We start from the raw sequence: 20,588 nt of genomic DNA on the forward strand, positions 1-20,588 counted from the left end.
GTGTGTGTGTGTGTGTGTGTGTGTGTTGTACTGGGGGTTGGTCTTGTGCCCTATATATTCAGATGTTGATTTCTATGTCCAGACTTCTGTCTACAGTCCAAAAGTTGGCATGGTTAAGCAACTCTGATCTTTTTCTTCTTCTTCTTTAAAAAGATTTATTTATTATTATACATAAGTACACTGTAGCTGTCTTCAGACACCAGAAGAGGGCCTCATGACAGATGGTTGTGAGCCACCATGTGGTTGCTGGGATTTGAACTCAGGAACTTAGGAATAGCAGTCAGTGCTCTTAACCACTGAGCAATCTCACCGAGGCAACTCTGATCTCAATGTTATATGAAAATTTGTTTTCCCTCATCTTTGGTCAATAAAGAGCAGATTCAGCCTATGGCTGGGCAGAGGAGATAGAAGGCTGGACTAATGATCCCAGCCAGGGGGTCCCAGGTAGACAGAAGTAAAAGAAGGACCATGAGGAAAAGAAGGGGGAGGTGGCCATGAGTCAGAGGGTCCAGGAGGAGTCATAATGAGCAGGTTGCCAAGGGATTCTCCATGAGGACACACATGGACAGAGCAAGCCAGTGAGATCCAAACTGCAAGGAACACGGGGCCTTTGGCTGGGAAGTAGATAGGTTAAGGCTTAGAATAGATGAATATCTGCCCAGTAATAGTGCTTAAAGATTGGTGTGTGTGTGTGTGTGTGTGTCTGTGTGTGTGTCTGTGTGTCTGTGTGCAGCTCTCCCTACCATAAGTAGATAAAAGCACCTCTATGTAGTCATAAAATTCGGTCAACAAAAAGTAACCAGGCAAGCAATAAAATAAAAAATTAATTTTATTAGATTTGCACATTTTTTAATTGTGATTAGCATCATTTTGGGCTAATAGTAGCATTTTCCAACATGCAGTTCATGAATACGGTTTGCCTAAATATTTTTTTTTTAAGAAAAAGAGGTGCCTATGGTCTGCTTCTGTAAGAAACACAAATATCTTGATGTAATTAACTATATAAGTGTAATCCTCTCTGATTTTGAGGAAAAGAAATTCTGAAGCCCACATTTATATTTAGAACAATCTAAAGAAGCATGATTTCAAAGCAAAGAAAAATAAACAGAAATTGGGGAAATAAAGAAAAAAATGAGAGGAAAAAAAGCACTCTGGCCATCTGTTAGCACAGACACTACAATAAATATAAATCAAATGTTATACCCTTTTCCAATTGCAAATCATAATTTGGATGTGAAGTTGTGAGTGTATTTTGCCCCTTAAAATTATGAAATAATCCAAAATTAACAACTGTAATAAAAAAGCAGAGATCTACCACTACCCAGTCATAGTTTCATTTCTTAGTTAGCAAATATCTTCCATGAAAAACTGCTGTGGACAGAAAGTAAGAAAAGTGATTGTGATATCAACCTGGAGATAATTTCCTCTTCATATGTACATAATGCAGAAAAGTAAAAGAAAGTGACTTTGTACAGTATTTATATTTGCTTATAAAACTCTAAACATGTTTTTAACAGGTTAAGCAGTAGTGTTGTCTTTTGAACATGTATGTACAGTCTGGCTATACATTGAACGTTATCACTTAAAATTTAAAAACAACCCAAACATTGTTAAAGTGCTGCAAACTATTGCTTAATGACTTAAAGAAATGAAGTCTGCTGAACAGTTTCCTTGACTTAGCCACTGACCTATGGTTTCTCATGAGTGAGATTCTGAGTGCTGAGAGAAACTAGATACCGCAACATGGTAATATCGACATGCATTGACAGCATCCACACTATCTACAATGGTACAGAGTACAGTATATTACCGGTGGACAGCTTGCACTCTACATTTCTTGTGGTACATATTTGATGCAATAAATACTGTGCTTAGGTCATTATTTGTTTGCTCAAACGTGCACCACAGAGTAAAATGACTATTTACATAATAAATAGCATTTCATTAACACATACAGTGTCAACCTTGCTGAGAGCTGAAGATGGCTAAACAAAGTGCAGGAGGAAGCGGGTTTTTATAAAGGGTTCTTTTGGTCAATTCACTCTGCTAGGGTTGGGGGTAGGGAGTCAGAGTCATAATTTAGAGACTTTTCAGAGACAGTGAACAGAAATGTAACATGACTCCAGACATTTGAATGAAGTTTGCACCTCCTAAGACTTGATGACCTGTCTGAACAAACTCCTTGGACTAAGGACTAGATTTTGACAAACCCAGCTCAACAAAGCCCACGATCTAGCGATCACCTCTGTACTGCCCCCTCCCCCTGCAGAAACACAGATGACATAGAACTGTTGAAGAACTGTCTTTGCTTTCCTTTCGACTTTTTTTCATGCATGATCCTAAGGTGCAACATGCCCTCATGCAAAACCACACAGTTGTGCAGACGGGAGGGCCATAAGGATGTCAACACCCCAAGGTGACACACCCGGAAAAGAGTTCCTTTAGTCTATTTCCCAACAGAAACCCTGTTTACAAAAATAGTCACATGTAACAAACAACACATGGATTAAAAAAAAGATGAATCCACTAACAGAGTTTGTAAAAAACCTGACAAATGTGGCAGTTGAAATGCAAACGGTGAATACAGTTACTACACTAAAGTGTTTCACATTAACCCCCAAATTATAGCTCTGCACCCCTTTAGACTGATCCCTACAGTCTGCATAGCCATATGTCTCTTGTCTTCAGCAGTGTCAGCTGGTAGTGAGGACAGTAACCTCCTGTCAAGGTCATCTCCCCTTTACACAGAGTCACAGAGTTTGCCGACAAGGGGGTCACTGTCTTATTGAGGCACTGACCTTAAAGTGAATTTGTGTAAAAACAGTCAGTTTGGCATTGACTTCTGAAAGGAGTCCTTTTGACTTCACAGGCTGTAAACAATTTGTCACCCATTTTATGATTTTTGTTGTTTTTGTTCATTTCCCTTTGGCTTTTTCATCCTTCCCTTCCTGCTCGTGTTTCTCCACGATTGGCTTTGTCACCCGATCGTAGGAGGGCGGACAAGCTGCTGTGGACATTGTCAGGTCAGTTTTCTCTGTAATAGAGTTTTCGTTTATTCTGTCAATGAGCATGTCTTCTTTTACAAGAAGATTAGCCCCACCTTTGAGTTTGTTCTTATTGTATGTGAATGAAGCTTGTTTTACTGTTCGCTTCAAAAGGTGGCGCCTGTAAGCTCGCTGAATGATAACAGCTGACACCTCCTCTTGTTTGCGTTTTAATGTTGTAGTGATGGGCTGATAAGAGACCTTGGAGGGGTTGGAAGCCATGAACCGCTCTTCCATCTGGATTCGAAGAGCATCCATCTCTCCGCTCTCACCCAAGACCCGCTTTGTAAAAGCAAATAAGATGTCCAGGCAGTGGATGCGGTCTCCACTCACCATGGGCAGATCCATGGCAATGAGCTGAAGTTTGTTTGGTTGTGGCAAATTGAGAGGGGGTTCTAGAGCAGCTGCAAACTGAGATAATTTTTCAAATTCCATGAACTGGGTGGCGTCAGGGTCGAACTTCTCCCAGACCTCGTAGAACATCTCAAAGTCGTCCTCACTCAGGGGCTCTGCACTTTCTTCTGTGGCAACGCTGAAGTTCTCCAGGATGACAGCAATGTACATGTTCACCACAACCAGGAAGGATATGATGATGTAGCTGACAAAAAAGAAAATCCCCACTGATGGGTTCCCACAGTCTCCCTTCACGGAGCTTCCAGGGTTAACTTTATTAGGGTCACAGTCAGGGGGTTTGCTGTTGAGGATAGGGGCCAGCAGTCCATCCCAGCCCGCAGAGGTGGTGATTTGGAACAGGCAGATCATGCTGTTGCCGAAGGTCTCAAAGTTGAACATGTCATCAATTCCAACTTCCCTCTTCACGTAGGCAAAGTTGGACATCCCAAAGATGGCGTAGATGAACATGACGAGGAAAAGCAGGAGGCCGATGTTGAACAGCGCAGGAAGGGACATCATTAGAGCAAAGAGCAGCGTGCGGATCCCCTTGGCGCCTTTGATCAGGCGTAGGATTCTTCCAATCCTGGCCAGGCGGATGACTCGGAACAGGGTAGGGGACACAAAATACTTTTCTATTAGCTCCGCAAGAAACATCCCTGTGGGAAGATAATTAAACTATCAATCAGTGAAGAAGTCATCAACTAATCATTCATTAAAATATTTGAGTTATTAAAGTTCCAAGGTCAATTTCAGAGTATAATATTCAATTTTGTAATCTTGGGTATGGTACAAATATATTCCAATCATCTTCCAGTATCTGCAGCTGATTTGTCCCAGGATGCACCTCTCCTCCTTAGAACATCAAAATTCAAGGACTGAAAGCCCTTTATATCATATGGCAGCACATTTGCATACAATTTGTCTATACCATTTTATTGAAAGTTTTGAATTATATTTAAAATGTTCGTCACATTTAACAATGAAAGTATCATGTGAAGAGTTGCTATGATATTCCAGAAATCCAATCCAAACTAAATAACAACAACAACAACAAAAACCAAGTAAGGCTGAGTGGAGGTGGATCCCAGTACTCAGAAGGCAGAGGAAGGGGATCTCTGCTAGTGTGATACTAGCCTGGTCTACAGAACGAGTTTCAGGACAGCCAAGGCTACACAGAGGAACCCTGTCTTGAAAAACCAAACCAAATTAAAACCAACCAACAAGAAAACAAACAAACAAAAACAAAAAAATCCAAAACAGAACAGTTGCTACAGTTCATTATATTAAAAATGGTCAGTAGAGGAGCAGGGTTCTTAAAAATACTTCTGATCTGTGTTTGAATTTTCAGATATTTAATTCATACGTCTGGAAAACTGAATGTTTATAGAATTATACAATGTATAATAAAAGTTAACTTTAGCTTTTACTCAGCCTCAGCAATAGAGTAAAATTTAAGAATCATAGTACAGCTCCCCGCCCCCCTGAAGAGTATTGATATGCTATGGTTAACTTAAAATCTCATCAGAAATCAATACTAAAGTTTGCTTCCATATCAACAGCCAACAATGTATGAATATGATGGTTTTTCTCTAAACTTGTTGAACCAAACTTTTCTTTTCCCCACTTCACTAATCTGAAGTCTTGGAGTGTTTCATGCTGTTTTCATCCTCCTATGAACTTGACTCTCTAACCTAATATGATTACAGAATTGTCCGTGCATGTGCCTGTGTGTTTAGAAAACGCTCCAGGGTTGATGTTCTTTTCCTCTCCTGTAGCAAAATCTCAATTTTTTAATTTTTACAGCTTTTTCTCTCCCTGTGATTTTGTTTTTTTGGCACATGTATGTTCATGTGGCATGTGCTCTCTCTCTCTCTCTCTCTCTCATGAGTGTGTGTCTGTGTGTCTGTGTGTGTGTCTTACCTGAGGCTGATGCTGGGATTGCTTGCTTGCTTGCTTTCTACTTTATGTATTTATTTTCAATTTTTAAAATTTTTATTGGTTATTTTATTTATTTACATTTCAAATGCTATCCCCCTTCTCACTTTCCCCTCTCCAACCCCCTGCCTCTATGAGGGTGTTCCCCCACCCTCCCACCAACTCCCACCTCAGGGCCCTAGCATTTCTTTCTGCGGGGTCATTGAGCCATCACAGGACCAAGGGCCTCCCTTTCCATTGATGAATGACAAGGCCATCCTCTGCTACATATGCGGCTGGAGCCATGCTCCACATGTACTCGTTGGTTGGTGGTTTAGGCCCTGGGAGCTCTGGGAGCTCTGGGAGCTCTGGTTGGTTGATATTGTTGTTCCTCCTATGGGGTTGCAAACCCCTTCAGTCCTTGCCCTAACTCCTCCATTGCAGTTCCTGTGCTCAGGATTTCTCAATTGAACACAGAGCTCTCTGATAGTTTGCCAGATAATTTGAGGGGATCCAAGAGCCTTCTTTGTAAGGTGCCACCCTTGACCAGGATTTACACTGGTGCTGGGAACCTGTTCTCTAGTTCTCAAGCTTGCACAGTAAGTGCTTTAGATGCCACCGCATTTCTCAGCTCCCCCCTCTGTCCTTTAAATAAAAACCCCATTAAAGAGTACTTCCAACACACACACACACACACACCACCACCACCACCACCACCACCACCACCACTACTACCATCACCACCACCATCACCACCACTACTACCATCACCACCACCATCACCATCACCACCACCATCACCATCACCACCACTACTACCATCACCACCACCATCACCATCACCACCACCACCACTACTACCATCACCACCACCATCACCATCACCACCACCACTACCATCACCACCACCACTACCAACAGCAATAACAACAACAAAAACCTACCCATTCAACCAACCGAAATACCCAAATGCATCATTGTATGCAAAGCACAAATGCATCATTCTCTTTAGTGAGCTTCTCTATCTCAGTCTCTATCTCTGTCTCTTTTGGCCTCTCTCTTTTTGATGCTATTTACATGATTATTGTTGGAATTAAAAATTACATATAACATATGGGTTGGATTTTAGATGTAAGGCCTATTTATTCAGAGACGGGAATAGCACACAGATCATTCCAACTGAGTCCTATGCTTGAAAATTTGCAATGATTTCATCTTAATTAGGAATGAAGTTCCCATACAGGGACTTCTTCACTTCTCTGAATTATTGTTAGTATCTGCAGTAAGATGAGTTACCTTCATGAGGCTCTTATGCACTACACAATTTGTAGGATAGGACTAAGAAAGAGATGTCCCATGCTACCAGTTTCCTTTTGGAAATATTGAAAATTTCTGTATGAAAGCCACAAGAAACTACTGTTAGTCTTTGTTAACACTTGCTCCTTGTCCCTTACTTGCATTTCCCATTTACTTCTATCCATGTTCTATTCTGCGTGCTGGTGACCCCATTAACTACATCTCTAATGTAATGTCTTTCCTGACCTTCAGACCAGATTCCCAGTACCCCTCTTACCAGAATCTTCTCGATCAGTGGATCTAAACCTTCCTAACGCTGCAACCCTTTAATACAGTTTCTCATATTGTGGTGACCACCAATCATAAAGTTATTTTGTTGCTTCTTAATAACTGTAACTTTGCTACTGCTATGAATCTTAATGCAAATACCTATGATTTCTAATGGTCTTAGGTGACCCCTATGAAAGGGCTATTCAATCCCCAAAGTGTTGCAGATTGAGAATCATTGATCTGGATAGCGTCTAGAGCGTTTAATCTCAACCACCTAAAAGCACTTTTTAAATTTCATCACATCAATCTATTTAATATATCTCAATAAAGGAGATTTTACTAATGGGCAAATAAATATGTGATGTAATGGGATACAATATTTGTATAAATTAGAAGCCTAATTTTGGAAGAAAAACAAATACAACTCAAAAACACATGCCAACATATTGACTTTGAGTAGTGAGATGCCTTCCACTCTAAATTCCTGTTTTCAACCTCCACTTTTATCAGGAGGAATTTGCCAGTCTTTGCACAGATCTTACCTACAATGGAGAGGATGACCACCACAAAATCGAAAATATTCCATCCAATGGTGAAATAATAATGGCGGAGTGAGATGAGCTTGAGCACACACTCGCCAGTGAACAGGACGATGAACACCAGGTTGATGCGTGACAAAATGCTTGTCACATAATCGCTCTGGTCATCCGTTTCGACCATCATTGTAACCATGTTCAGGCAGATGAGGATCATGATGCTGATGTCAAACACTTGTCTGGTTACAAAGTCAAAAACCATTCCTTGAAATTTGTTCTGCAGAGAAACAAAGACACTTTCAGCAATGGAGGAGATTCCTGGTAGACATAGCATATACATTAAATAATTCCTATATTCCCTACTTTCTAGTATTGTACATAGTACCTACCTATTGGGACAAATATTTGTAATTGGTGCCTTGTAGAACATTTTTATATCTATTTAATTAAATTTTTGTTTTAAGGCATGTATATTCCTGAATACATCAATCCCTTGCTGTAAATTCTTTCCCTGTACACTCTTTACAGAAACAAACAGTGAATTTCAACACATCAAAGTTACAGAACTGTAAGAAACCTGTTTGATTTGCTGTTGTCAAACTTTGGCTCACTGACTGTAGTACTTTCCAATGAGCAGTTAGACAATGTGGCCATTTATAAACGTAATAAATATTAGTCTTAAATTTGCTTTATTCCTAGAGAATTATCAAAGGAACCTTGTGATTTCAAGGATGCATCTGAAACACCAAACATTTACATTCCTGCTGGGCAGTAGCCTTTAATCCCAGCACTTGGGGGCAGAGGCAGGTGGATTTCTGAGTTCGAGGCCAGCCTGGTCTACAAAGGGAATTCCAGGACAGTCAGGGCTACACAGAGAGACTCTGTCTCGAAGAATAAAATAAAATAAAATAAAATAAAGTAAATTTACATTTCACCTTGACAACATTAATTTGTTCCCAACAAGTGGTCTTTGCTGATATTGTCAGACAAACAATGATGAGTCTCCACAGGGATAATCAGACTGAAAAGACATTGATTGCTATGCTATAACAAAGGGAGTACATGTCCTTCGGTACTCATCTGTAGTTCTAATCTGCAGTTAGCTGAGGTTAGGCCCAGTACGCCATCTTCTGCTTATTTCTTTGGGCCACTAAAGAATCCTAAGCATATTTTAGTACCATAAAATACCCTTGATGCGCAGTACTTGACTTGTGTAGTACTAAGTATCAATGGGGAAAATGTTCTCATTAAGAAAGTAATGCTTGAACTGGGCAGTAGTAGAGCATGCTTTTAATCCCAGCACTGGGAAAGCAGAGGCAGGTGGATCTGAGTTCAAGACCAGCCTGATCTATAGTGTGAGTTCTACAACAGCCAAGACTCCAAAGAGAAACCCTGCCTCCAAACAAACAAACAAACAAACAAAATAAACAAAATTGGCTAATACAATAGAAACATTCACTAAGATTCTGTTTTGTAATTCATCATGGGAAATATTTTTAGCTTAAAGACCACTGCTATAGTCAAGGACACCACAAGAAGACCTACAGAGTCAACTATCCTGGGACCGTGGGGACTCACAGAGCCTGGGCCACCATCCAAGGAGTGTGCTGGAGCTGGATCTAGGTACCCTAAACATTTGTAGCAAGTGTGCAGCTTGTCTTCATGTCCCCTAACAAGCTGTCTCAGTCTCTGCTTCCTGTCATTGGAGCCCCCTCTTCCTACCTAGACTGCCAGGTTAGTCCTTGGTGGGAGAGGATGTGTCTAGTCCTGTTGGGACTAGATGTCCCATGGTGGGGTGGTATAAAAGGGGGCTCCCCTTCTTTGAGGAGAAGGGGAGGGGACAATAGGAAGAAGGATTTGTTGTGAGGGTGCGACTCGGAAGAGAGGAGGGAGGGAGGCTGTGATTAGGATATAATGTGAATAAAAGAAATAAGTTATCGAAAAAAAATCACTGTCATAAAGATAACCATGATCAGGGCTCTTTCTCCTTTATAGTTTGTAGATGTATCTTGGAAATATGAGAATGGTTATTTATTATCACAAATTGTAATAACCCTGACATAAGTAAATGCTGATTTTAGAGCCATACAAAAATATATTCATTACTGGGATGCTCACCTCCTCTAAAATGGTACATATTTCTACTTATTAAACAACAACTACAAATGGAGATGATATGCCACTGAGCATCTTTTCTACCTCTTTATCTCGGAAAGTAAATGAATATTAGCCCCACCCAATGCTTCTGTATTGCTTGACATTGCACTGCAGCTACTGTAAAGACGTAAAGACACAACTATTGTGAGGACCACATTCGTCTATGTAGTTTGGATTCTAAGTGTGTAGTTTTAGGTCATTTGGAGACAATTTTGCATTTTCTATATATTCTTATTCTTTTTGGTCTTTAAAAAAATCTATCAAAACATGGATTAGAGATACTCAAAAGTTTTTTTTTCTTTTTTCTTTCTTTTTTTTCTCTTTTCTTTTGTGCTGGGAATGGTAGTTGATTTCCCCTGAGAAACAAAACTCATTTCAGGTTGTTGCTTTATATTATTTTCATTTGATATTTCTTACTCCAGGTCGAGGGATAGGCTTTTGTGGCTTTTTTGATCCTAATTTCTTCATTGCATTATAGTATTTCTTCTGTTCTTCTGTCATAAAGATGTCTTGACCTCCAAAGTATAGAAAAGAAAAATCAAAGCTGGTTAAAATTATATTCATTCCCTCATAACTTTTCAATATTATAACAAGAGATTTCAAGAAATTAACATGGTTATTCCTGTGACTTGTTTTGAATTTGAAAATTAAAAGTACACTGTATTGACTATAATATTTAAGTTTTAAGATAACTAAAATTGGCATTATTATTATTATATTGAAGGAAAAAAGCTCAGGCATGGTAAAAATCAAAGCTCCATCTTCCTTCTGGCCCACACTTCCACCTGCAGTCAGGGACCAGCACCCTGCGCTCTCCTCCATAACCCGTCCTGCCGCATGGGAGTTCTGCTCCCACCAGGACAACTAGCTCCATGTTCCAGTCCACACCTCCACCTGCAATTGGGGATCTATACCCTACACCTTAGCCCACATCTCTGCTTGCCTCTGGGGAGGGCTTTAGCTATCTGGGACAACAAGTCTCTGAGAGTTACTACTCCCAGGGACTTATAGGCCAGCCAACACTGGAGAAAAAAATAGACGGTGAAAGGCAAGCTCAAGAACAATAGAATAAAAGCTAGAAGCCAGTGCAGTATGGCACCTTCAGAACTGAGCTCTCTTACTACAGCAAGCCCTGAATATCCTAACACGCCTGAAGAGCAATACTTGACCTTAAATCCCATCTTATGAAGACAATAGAGGCTGTTAAAGATGATATAAATAAAGCATATGCAGAATACAGGAAAACACAACCAAACAGGCAGAAATCTTTAATGAGGAAACAAATAAATCCCCTCAAGAAACACAGAAAAATACAATCAAACGGGTGAAAGAAATGAATAAAATGGACTCAGATTTAAAAATAGAATTAGAAGCATTAAAGAAAACACAAATGGAAGCAACCCTGGAGATATAAAACTTATGAAAGAGAACAGGAAATACACACATAAGAATCACCAACAAAATACAAGAGATGGAAGAAAGAATCTCAGACAGAGGAAATACAATAGAAAAAATTAATACATTGATAAAAGAAAATGCCAAATGAAAAAAGTTCCCAACTCAAAACATCCATGAAGTTGTGATACAATGAAAAGACCAAACTTAAGAATAATAGGAATAAAAGAAAGTGAAGATTCCCAGTTCAAAGGACTAGAAAATATCTTAAACAAAACTATAGAAGAAAATTCTCCTAACCTAAAGAAAGGGATCACTATAGAAACTTACAGAACATCAACTAGATTGGACCAGACAAGAAAATTTTCCTTCCACATAATAAAACACTAAATATACAGAATAAAAGAACAAAACTATAGAAGAAAATTCTCCTAACCTAAAGAAAGGGATCACTATAGAAGCTTACAGAACATCAAATAGATTGGACCAGACAAGAAAATTTTCCTTCTACATAATAAAACACTAAATATACAGAAAAGAAAGAATATTAAAAACTGCAAGGGAAAAGGGCCAAGTAACATATAAAAGACTACCTAATAGAATTATACCTGACTTCCCAACAGAGCCTCTAAAAGTCAGAAGATCTTGTAGACACTAAGAGACTACAGATAGCAGCCCAGATTATTATACCCAGTAAAACTTTCAGCCATCATAGATGAAGAAACGAAGATAGTCTATGACAAAATCAAATTTAAAGAGAATCTTTCTAGTAATCCATCCTATAATGGATACTAGAAGAAAAACTACAATACAAGAAGAGTAACTTCACCCAAGAAATTAATCATTTCACAGTAAAACCAAAAGAAGAGAATCACACACACACAGAACCACCACTAACATCAAAATAACAGGAACTAACAATCATTGGTCATTGATAAATGTGAGTATCAGTAGACTCAATTCACCAATAAAAAGACAGGCTAACAGACATGTAAACAATTTCCATCATTTTGTGGCATACAAGAAACACACCTCAGCAACAACAAAAAAAGACACTACCTCAGAGTAAAGGCCTCAAGAAAAGTTTTCCAAGCAAATGAACCCAAGAAACCAGCTGGAGTAGCTATTCTAATATCTAAAATAGACTTTCAACCAAAATTGTCACCGGGGATTAAGGTTAGACTTTAAAAAAAAAACAACAACCCCCCCCCAGAAATAACAGAAAGCCCATAAACTTATGGAAACTGAACAACTCTATACTCAATGATCACTAACTTGGTCAGGAAGAAATAGAGACAGATACCAGGTGCCAAAGTTAAATCAGGATAAGAATAACCATCTACACATTCCTATAAGCCCTAAGGAAATAGAAGCAGGCATTAAAATTCTCCCAACCAAAAAAAAGTACAGGGTCAGATGGTTTTAGTGCAGAATTCTACCAGAATACCAATGCTCCTCAAGCTATTCCACAATATAGAAACAGAGGAAATACTACTTAGTTCACTCTATGTGGCCACAGTCACTCTGATACTTGAATCACACAAAGACTCAACAAAGAAAGAAAACTACAGAGCCATTTTGTCAATGAAAATTGATACAAAAATACTCAATAAAATTCTCCCAGACCCAATTCAAGAACACATCAAAAACATCATCACCATGATCATATAGGCTTCATACCAGTGATGCAGGGATGGTTCAATATGTAGAAATCCATCAATGTAATACTAATACTCCTCAAATTCTTCCAAAAATAGAAACAGAAGAAACACTACCTAATTAATTCTATGAGACCACAGTAACCCTGATACCTAAATCACAGGGAGACTCAACAAAGGAAAAATACTTCAGACAAATTACACTTATGAACATCCATGCAAAAATACTCATAATAAAAATATTCACAAACCAAATTGAAGAACACGTCAAACACATAATTCACTACAACCAAGTAGGCCTTTCATCACAGGGATACAGGGATGGTTCTATATATGAAAGAAAATCTATCAATGCAATCCACTATACAAACAAACTGAAAGAAAAAATCACATAATCATCACATTAGATGCTGAGAAAACGTTTGAAAAATCCAATACTCCTTATGTTAATCATAATAAATAAACAATGAATGCATCAAACAAATAGTATGAAATCATGGGACATAAAGAAACATAATTGGCTGGGAAGCACTTGGACCCATTCAAAACTATTTGCCACAAATGCACAAAAAATAAAGTTAAATTTTGTTTCCCTTTAAGAGATGTCAAATATTAACAACTAAAGGGAATGTCTGGTATCTGTGAGAGAGGTGGAGCAAGGTCATGCTCACATGGCTTATTCAGTTGACTGGTTACATTACTCCAAGGAGGCAATATACTTCACTCTGGAATTTATTGTAAGAAAATATTTAAACACTCAAATATTTTGCAGGAAAAAATTACTTAAGTCACTAAAAATTAGATTGAAATTGGCCAAGTTATGATAAATAAACATGAACACTTTTAACAAACTGAGAAATCTGTGATAAAAGTATTTAAAATTGTACATTGGGAGACATTTCAGGGCTGGGGCCATGGCTTAGTGCATATAGGCATTTGCTCACAATCCAAATCACCTGGATTCAATCCCTGGGACTCATAGGGTGGAAGGAGGGAGACCATATCCTGTAAGTTGTCTACTGACTACCACACACCCAGTGTGGCATGAATAAATAACTGTAATTTTAAAAAGTATGTCAGAGATGGCTCAAGTGATAAATTTATTACACATTGGTGTGAGAATAAGCTCAGATCCCAACCCCCATGTTAAAGTGGGCATGGCAATATGTTATTAAAACAAAAACCAAATGGTGATAGGGATGCAGAGATAAGATGAATCCATTAATCTCACTGGCCAGCCATCAATCTGAATTGAAGAGGAGATTCAATGAGAACTCCTGTCTTAAAAATTATGGTACGTAGTGATTGAGAAAGGTAACTAATGTTTATCACTGGCTTTTACATGCATGTACACATTCATTCTCACAGACACTTGCACACACCACCACGAATACACATACAACACAATACAATGCAACAACAACACACACACAAAACACACAGCCATACACACACACACACACACACACAGAGAGAGAACAACACACAGCCACACAAGTACACAGAGTCAGACAACCTGATCTCTGCCTATAGTCCCAATTTATTTGAGATGGATGTAGGGCTGCTACTTGTTTTAGGCCACATAGGGCCCTATAGTGAGGTCAGGTCAGCCTAGATTGAAAAGTGAGACCATCTCAAAAGAAAAACAGATGAGAAGTAGTTCTGAAAAGGAGAATGTTCATGGAAAGAGTTTGAGCAGACAAAGATGAAATGTGGACCATTGTTACTACTGAGTGATAATATTTGAATGCTTCCTTTAGTGCACATATATAATTGAAATGATCCAACATGCCTTATGAATGATAATAGATAAAACAAAAATTCCTCAAATTAGAACTGGAAATGGTTGCTATTAATTAAATAACCAGAAGAAAGAAGTACAGGTGGAAAGGAGTACAAAAGAAGTGTATACACTGAACCGTATTTTAAATGACGGATATTTACTGACTATGTATAGTCATGGGATTTAGTGTGATATTTTAGTACAGACATATGTCAGTGTTCTCTAATCAAATCCAACCCTTTTTCTTCACCTTTCCACATGCTTTTCCAGCCTCTAGTGATCTTTTAGCTGCAAATACCTTATAAAGGCGAGTGAGGAGTTATTCAGGGTAAAACATAGGGAAAAGGTCATGAGCTATTTGGTTTCTGAATTCAAGAGCTCATCTTGAATTCTAATTCAAATAGAATGTTAATTACTTTGTTTCCTTGTGTTAGGAAAAAATTTTAAAAATACTTATCTTCTTCTTTTGCTGGTTGAAATTGTCGATAATGACACCAATAAACAGGTTCAGGGTGAAGAAGGACCCGAAGATGATGAAGATGACGAAGTACAAATACATATATAGACTTTCCTCATACTTAGGCTGTAGTTCAACCTGCCAACGGAGGGAATTTGTTAACTGATAAAGCAGGTTTGAATACTGGGAGCAAGTTGGTGCTTTTACACAAGAGTAGAAGACTATATATATTCTTAGAAATAATTTAGTGTATTTTATTCCCATATCAACAGCCTCAAAGAAACAAAAAAAACCAAAAACCATCCCTGAAACTAGGCAGCAAAAAGTTTTTGTGTAAAAAGTGATGCAATTCTAACACTAATTGCATAATTTTACATAGTATAACTGACATTCTGTTATTTGGATAATAGACTTTAGATTTGGTAAGTTTTAAGTTAATTGATTTTCAGTAATTTGAAAATACTAGTGTGGTGTCTTATGTCTGTGCAACTCCAGAATTTGGGAAGCTGAAGCTGGAGACTTGTTGAGTACGACTCTAGCCTGGGCCACAATGCAACATCCTGTCTTTAAAACAACCAAAGAAAAAAGTTAATGAAAAAATTAGCTCTTATAAATATAGAGAGAACACTTTTATAATCAAGATTCACTTGTGTATGAACTTATATAGCAAATGAAGGAACTGAAGTATTCATTTGGATGCTGGCATCTTGCCCAACCAGTAACACAGTCATTAAAATTTTTGGATTGAATAGACACGTTCAATGATCTATTTTATAAAATCTTCCATTGACAACTGACTCTCAGACTTGAAGTTATAAAAATAGACACAGGGCTGTCACTCACTGCACAACAATGGAGTCAATATTTAGTATACATAGGTAACTACTGGAGTCTTCTATTTTTAAAGACAACAGCTAAAGTTCACTGAACATCTAAGGCAAACTCTATGCAACAAGGTGAGATGATGCAATTCCAGAGATGATCAAGAAGTTTGTAGGGGAATAGGAGGATTTCAAATTTATCATTGTCTCCATAGTAAGCTAGAGGTCTGGGTTACCGAAGAAAACCAAAACAAGAACAAGAAAAACAAAACAAAACAAAAACAAAAAACAACCAAGTAACAGGAAAGAAGAAAACACAGATTTTACAGTTTTGGAGCTCAATCTTAGAGGAAGCCTGTGATTTTAGAGTACATCTGAAAGCTAGGAAAAGTATGGAATCAATAAAGTAGAAGTGATAACAGTGTTGGTACAGGCTCCAGTGAATGCATGGGTGCTGTTCTTATAAAGGATGGATTTGGAAAAGACTATGATAAGATGTTTAGCCTGGCATCTTTAGCCTTCCAGGCTTCAAAGCATGGAGCCTGCCTACACAGTTCAGCTACTGAAGACAGTCATATATTCTTCTATGTGTTTTATACAACAACTAGAAACACTTTGGAGAATATCTGTTGCTTATTAAATGAAAGAGTTGAGTTTTTTCTTTCATTTTTTGACTTCCATTTTTTTTCTGAACTCAATACAATATCTCTGATAGGCACTGCTGTGTTAAGTACAAACTCAATATACTGTCTTCCTATTTTTTAATTAATTAAAACAGAGTTAGTTTGTTTGGCTAATTCATAAGCTAATTTAAGCACCAAATCAATATTTCCAGAAGACACTGGATATAAAAAATACTTACATTTCTGGAATCAACTGCAGCATACATGATATCCATCCAGCCCTTAAATGTGGCCTGTTGGAAAGGACATGCATGTCTTAATTTGGGTTAAATTTCAAAACTGATGCTTACTAATATCCTTACTGTACATGTTTAAAGAAATATTTTAAACTAATTTCAAAACAAACTTTCCTTGGATTTTGAAAAAAAGATAGAAAGCCAACAAAATGGCGATCTGATATATCTTCCTATTTTCCAACCAGCTCTAAAGTAATTCTCAAGCTTAACATTCTATTGCAATTTGGAAGAAAGTCCTAGAAATGTAAGTGGACTTGGCAGTGTCTACAGCAAGAACAAATTAGATTTGTGATATTCTGTTGGAATCTCTTCTTCTAGGTGATCAAGTTGACAGTATTTAAGGTTTTTCTTTATGCTTACAGTGTATGGATCATATGGGCATAAAGAAAAAACTGAAGCTATCCTTTTAAGAATTTTTCAGAAATAACACTATATTCATTTTCTGTGGGATAACCCCCGAAAAGATTGTGTAAATATAATTAACAACATAATAAAAGTGTAACAAAATAGGACTGACACTTGTCATTTGCACATTGATGAGGGATTCCTCCTCTAATCTCTTGCAGGCATTTGTCATGTGTCTTAGAACACAAGTTTGAGGCAACAGGACCTGAAATGTATATCCATAGTCAATGAGGAAGCCTCTCACATTTTTGTGATTTATCTTTGTATTTAAATCATTGACTCTTGGATGATGTGGGAGTGTGACCAGAGACTAATGTATCTTAGTCAGAAAATGGAAATTCTTTTCACATCAAAGAGAGAGATGGGTGATGTGTCAGTGGCTTAGACCAATTATAGAACCTGTCTATCACACACTTCCTACAGGAACAAAAAAGTGATCTGACCTATTTCTCTGAACTTACTAATCAACAGAGAGGTGGGCGATATAGTCAAGTGTGAAATTTTTACTTAGTAGCAGAACATATTTAAGAGTTCTGAGCAACTTATCTGGATTCACAAATTTGTACTAACAGATAATGCTGAAAACATATTATAAAGTTTCTTCCTAACAAAATAACAGCTGCAACAATCACTTTGTTATTATTCTGAGCAATAAAAATTTTCAGAGAAAATAGTGTTCACTTACAACTTGAAGCAAAGAAAGATACCCAAATCCTACATTATCAAAGTTTACTTTCACATTTTTCCACCGGGCGGTCTCATTTCTTTCTATTAGTTTTAGGCAATCAGAATGATTATTGACTTCGCTGATCTCAAATATGTCACCAGTTGTGGTGTTAACACAGTGGTAGAATTTGCCAGCAAACAAATTTACGCCCATGATGCTGAAAATTAGCCAGAATATAAGGCAAACCAGAAGCACATTCATGATGGATGGAATTGCTCCTAACAGGGCATTCACAACCACCTAATACACAAATGGAGAGAAAGAGAAGTCAGAATCCTTATTGATTAAAAGCAAAAAGACATCCCCCTAGGAATCATTGATTTATTTTCTATCAAGACTACTTATGCTATCTGTGTAAGAGCAAAGCAAAAATAATCTTAACATAAAACTCATTCTTTCTTAAACATTATGCTTAGGAAAAGAAATATAGGCAATATGCAAAGAGATGGAGAAAAGAAAGAAATCTAATATTAAAAAAAGGTGCTAAAGGAAAAGCAAAATGGGAGGAGTTAGCTCCTGGATGAAGACACATGTGTAGTTTATTAGAAAAATAAAAGGAGGAGAGAGAAGTAGGAACTCCTAGGCAAGAGATTAGCTCATAAAAAATCCCAAACAAAACAGTATCTCAAAGAATAGAACTAAAATATTTGGGCATGAATTAATTGGACCAATATACTTTAAATATACATTAAAATTCAGATGTATAAATATAGAACTATTTTTTAACACCTAATATATTTTTGGCCTTAATTATCCATGCATTGCTATAACTAATAGTAGTTTTTGCATAATAAGCAAGACAATTTAGCGTCATGTATTTCAGTAGATCATCACATCGTTTATTTCAAGCTCCAGTCATGTCAGTTGTTTCATTTACTGAGTTTAATTCAATAAACTTATCTTAAATGAAACACTAGAGAGATCATTTTCTCAGGAAAACAGGAAAAAGAGGGATGTCATACGTACTTATCAACTCTGATGTGATTGAGTAAAGTCCTGTGCTAAATTATTTTCTCCATTTTCTAATGACAAAGATATTTCCCTCCCTCTTGTCCTTAATTCAGGACTACAAATTTAAAATGGGATTTTTTTTTTATATTTGACATATGGTAGTCTTGGCTTCCTTCTCTATAGCTCACCATTGAACTGCACATTAGTAACTAAGAGAGAGATAAAGGCTGGCCCTAATGTGCTCTTAATTGGCAAGTGTGTTTCAGACTTGAACATGGACGTCAGATTAATTCTACTCATGGGGGTGGGGGGGGTGGGGAGACACCTGCCACTTTTGTTAGTTTAATTATGAATATCATCTCTTTGATTTTGATTATAGTATAATTTTAGAAGTTTTTGCCTGACAGAAGTATAAGAGCCAATTCTTTGTACTTCTGAGCCCTGGCTGAACTCTGTAAGGAACAATATCCATTGGGGAATACAAAATAGTGGTCTATGTGGCCAAGGGAAATGAAACCAGTAACAATAAAGATGAGGGATGAACATGAAGAAGATAATTCAGAGTATGCTATCAAGGCAGAAACCGAAGATAGGTTGATGTGTAGAAATTAATGAACAACTATCTCCCTTTATGGCCTCCCTAAAAAATTAGCACACAGGCTTTCCTGTATATATTACTTTTTAAAAGTTATCATCAATTTATTTTTAAATTATTAAGAAGAGATTTAAAAACATATTTATGTATTTTTTAAAATTGTACCCCTAAATTTGTTTATTGGATTTGAGATATGAACACTGAAATTGAGTAGTTGTTTCTCATTTCTGAATACTTCATCTCCCACTCACAGTGAGGTGCTATGTCTGCCGAGGATATGAAATCCATACAACATGCAAGCTTTTCACTTTTAACACTCATGACATTGAACATTTTGGTACAAGTCTGTAGGTCTCATGCTGCTTCCTTCAAACCTTTCCACCTTGGCCATTGGCCCTGTTCTCCATCTTCGCTCTGTCCTCAGTTACTAAAGAATTACATTCTTATCAGATTTTATTTGCCTGCCTTCTTTCAGTATGGATACTAAATTTATCTACCCCACGTCCCATTTTTAAAAATTTCTTAATGGTTCTCTAGCCATTAGAAAACATTTCTCTTTATTTGGCATTTACATCACTGGACAGTTTGTGAGGTTATTTTCCTCAAAACAGTTGGCAACTATGTTTATTTGTGTGTGCATGTGGGCATGCGTGCATTTTCTATAGCACTTGGGTGGAGGTCACAGGAAAATTTGCAGGAATGATTCCTCTCCTTTCCACCATGTGGGGTCAGTTCTGGGGATTATGCTCAGGTGTTAGACTTGGCTGCTGAAGGCTTCTCACAAGCCTGATCTAGTTCCCTTTTCAGCTCCCTTAAGTGGTTACATACACTTCACCCTCCTCTGTGAAAGTCACTCCATGCTCAGGTGTTAGTCTGAGAATTGAGACCCTTCTTTCTTTGAAACTCCCTGCCAAGTACTTGCCCTTGAAATAATCTCCCTTCTCCAGGCTTTAGCTCAAATATACATGTCGTTTATTGAGTCTAACTCTACACATCCTTAACAAAGATGAGAGTTTTTGCCTTCGAATTGAGGAATTATAATTTAGTACTGGAAAGAGCAATAAGGACAATTTGGTGCTTAGGGTTCATTTGGAAAATTAGACTAATGAAGGTAAAACAAGTTAGGTTCAGAAAGTAGACCACAATTGGCATCTCATATGCTTTTCTGTTTATCCTGCAAGTTTTTTTTCAAGACTTTCAACCTCTTATGGTTTTCTCTGACTGCTCTGTGTGAAAGTTAAATATTTTCTTATATTCCAATTGTTAG

The 20,588-nt window shown here is 37.5% G+C and overlaps 1 protein-coding gene across 2 annotated transcripts in view; it reads right to left on the reverse strand.

Moving 5' to 3' along the window:
* Positions 1-811: 811 nt before the first annotated feature.
* The window catches only part of LOC110308193 (sodium channel protein type 1 subunit alpha), a 153,082-nt gene continuing 133,305 nt past the window's right edge, over positions 812-20,588 (reverse strand). The window contains exons 22-27 of one of the 2 annotated variants that reach the window (XM_021180584.2): positions 17,734-18,015; positions 16,587-16,640; positions 14,904-15,041; positions 10,028-10,132; positions 7,460-7,730; positions 812-4,093 (exon numbers count right to left, since the gene is read on the reverse strand). In XM_021180584.2, the coding sequence (XP_021036243.1) occupies positions 2,916-4,093; positions 7,460-7,730; positions 10,028-10,132; positions 14,904-15,041; positions 16,587-16,640; positions 17,734-18,015 (2,028 nt within the window). In that variant the 3' untranslated portion in view covers positions 812-2,915. The remainder of the gene's footprint in view (positions 4,094-7,459; positions 7,731-10,027; positions 10,133-14,903; positions 15,042-16,586; positions 16,641-17,733; positions 18,016-20,588) is intronic. The other variant, XM_021180599.1, reaches the window with a different exon arrangement.

The sequence above is a fragment of the Mus caroli genome, chromosome 2 (genome assembly GCF_900094665.2).
Source record: "Mus caroli chromosome 2, CAROLI_EIJ_v1.1, whole genome shotgun sequence".
Classification (NCBI taxonomy): domain Eukaryota; kingdom Metazoa; phylum Chordata; class Mammalia; order Rodentia; family Muridae; genus Mus; species Mus caroli.